The sequence below is a fragment of the Acanthisitta chloris genome, unplaced genomic scaffold (genome assembly GCF_000695815.1).
Source record: "Acanthisitta chloris isolate BGI_N310 unplaced genomic scaffold, ASM69581v1 scaffold37449, whole genome shotgun sequence".
Taxonomy (NCBI): Eukaryota; Metazoa; Chordata; class Aves; order Passeriformes; family Acanthisittidae; genus Acanthisitta; species Acanthisitta chloris.
This window is the reverse complement of record NW_008692588.1, coordinates 7,045-8,783: the sequence shown is the minus strand read 5'-3', so window position 1 is coordinate 8,783 and position 1,739 is coordinate 7,045. Positions and strand designations below refer to the sequence as shown.

General features: G+C 60.3%; 1 protein-coding gene across 1 annotated transcript in view; it reads left to right on the top strand.

Moving 5' to 3' along the window:
- Positions 1-6: 6 nt before the first annotated feature.
- The window catches only part of LOC103809854 (striated muscle preferentially expressed protein kinase-like), a gene marked incomplete at both ends in the record, with an annotated part of 8,712 nt that continues 6,979 nt past the window's right edge, over positions 7-1,739 (top strand). The window contains 3 exon segments of the mRNA XM_009082723.1: positions 7-121; positions 1,375-1,533; positions 1,674-1,739. The exon segment at positions 1,674-1,739 is cut by the window's right edge and continues 163 nt beyond it. Of these exon segments, the coding sequence (XP_009080971.1) occupies positions 7-121; positions 1,375-1,533; positions 1,674-1,739 (340 nt within the window).

Genomic DNA, 1,739 nt, shown 5'->3' with positions numbered 1-1,739 from the left:
CTCCAGCCCGCCCTGCTCAAATGCAAGATGCATTTTGACGGGCGCAAGTGCAAGCTGCTGCTCACCTCCGTGCATGAGGACGACAGTGGAATCTACACCTGCAAGCTCAGCACTGCCAAAGGTAAGCGGTGGGCATGCAGCTTCCAGGGGGGGTGTCTTACATGGCCCTAGGTGGGTGAATAGACCCCTCTGCTCCAGGCTCAGGGCTCTGGTCCCCCAGGATGTAGCTGCGGCTGGAGGGTGTGGACAGGGAGACAGAGAATGTCTGCTGCCGCAAGTGCTGGTGAGATTTCTCTGGCTGGGAAACCTGATGTGCATCAGTCCTTGGGCTCCAGTATCCTGAGCCCTGCAGCCCTGTCCCACTCCACTCAGCTCCTCTGCTGGCATGCCCACAGCTCTCTGAAATGTGGGAAGATGCAATTGCATGATGGCTGCACCAGGGTGGAAACTGAGGTCCCTGTCCCCTGTCTCCAGAGCCTCTGGGCACCCAGATCCAGTATTGACCTGTCTCTGCTGGCCTGGGAGGTAGTGGGGAAATGGACAGAGAGTCAGGGCTACTCACCCTCTCCCACCTAGCCATCACTGATGGCAGCTCAGGAAGAGCAGCATGGGCCTTTGTCCCATAGTTCCAACACCCTCTCTGGCTGTGTATGCTGCTGACAGCCTCTGTCCCCCACAGAGAACCCACTCCCCAGCCCATCTAGGCAGCCTCTTGGCAGTAACCCATGTTGTGGAGGTGCAAGGGGGCAGAGGCATTCCCTGCACCCTGTGACTGCTGCCCGTGCCTCCTCCATGAAGTAGACTGTATGCCGGTGGGGTTTTCAGGGTAGCAGCAGTTTGGGACTCAGGAAGGTGAGGCTGTGCCTGAGCATGGTATTGCCCATTGCCTGGGGTGGGCAATGACACCATCATTGCGAAGTGGTCCCTGCTGCAAACCTCCTCACCTGGAGCATCCAGCCTGTACCTGTGCCCATGCTGCCCCAGGTGCTGCATGTGGTGGCCCTGCCTGCTTAAGCATCACTGCCCTGTCCCCAAGGGGCTAGGCCAGCTGTGACACCCTGACCTATGATGAGGACAAGGCATCCTCCCACCCCACCTTGCTGCTGGCACCTGTGCTGCTGTGTAGGGAGGAAAGAAGCACTTGCTTCCAGCAGAGCCCTGGCCCTGGACATGAGGATCTTGCACACACTTGTTTCCCTCTGCCCTGCACAGGGACAGAGCCTGGCACTCTGCACACCCAGGCTCAGCCCCCACCCCGCATTGGATATACTCAGCCATGGCCACGCTGGCTGCTGGGTCACAGCCAGCTGTGCTGCCTCCAGCCCTGCACAGGTGCGTGCTGCAGGGGCTCACCACTGCCCACTCTCCTCACAGATGAGCTGACCTGCAGTGCTCGTCTGACAGTGCAGCCCTCTGTGCAGCCACTCTTCACCCGCAAGCTGGAGGATGTGGACGTGGTGGAAGGGCGGACAGCGCGTTTTGTCTGCATGATCAGTGGGACTCCCCCCCCGACGGTCACCTGGACACACTTTGGTAACCCCCAAGCCCAGAGAGCTTGCCAAGGGCCCTGCAGGGAGACCTCTCCTCATGTCCTTGGGGGCTGCACCCAAAAGCTAGCACTTGGCAGGGGCTGGGAGGGATGCTGATGGTGATGCTGATGTGTGTCTGTGCAGGCCTGCCGGTGCAGGAGGGGGAGAACGTGCGGATTCAGCCGGACGGAGGGCTGCACTCACTGGTCT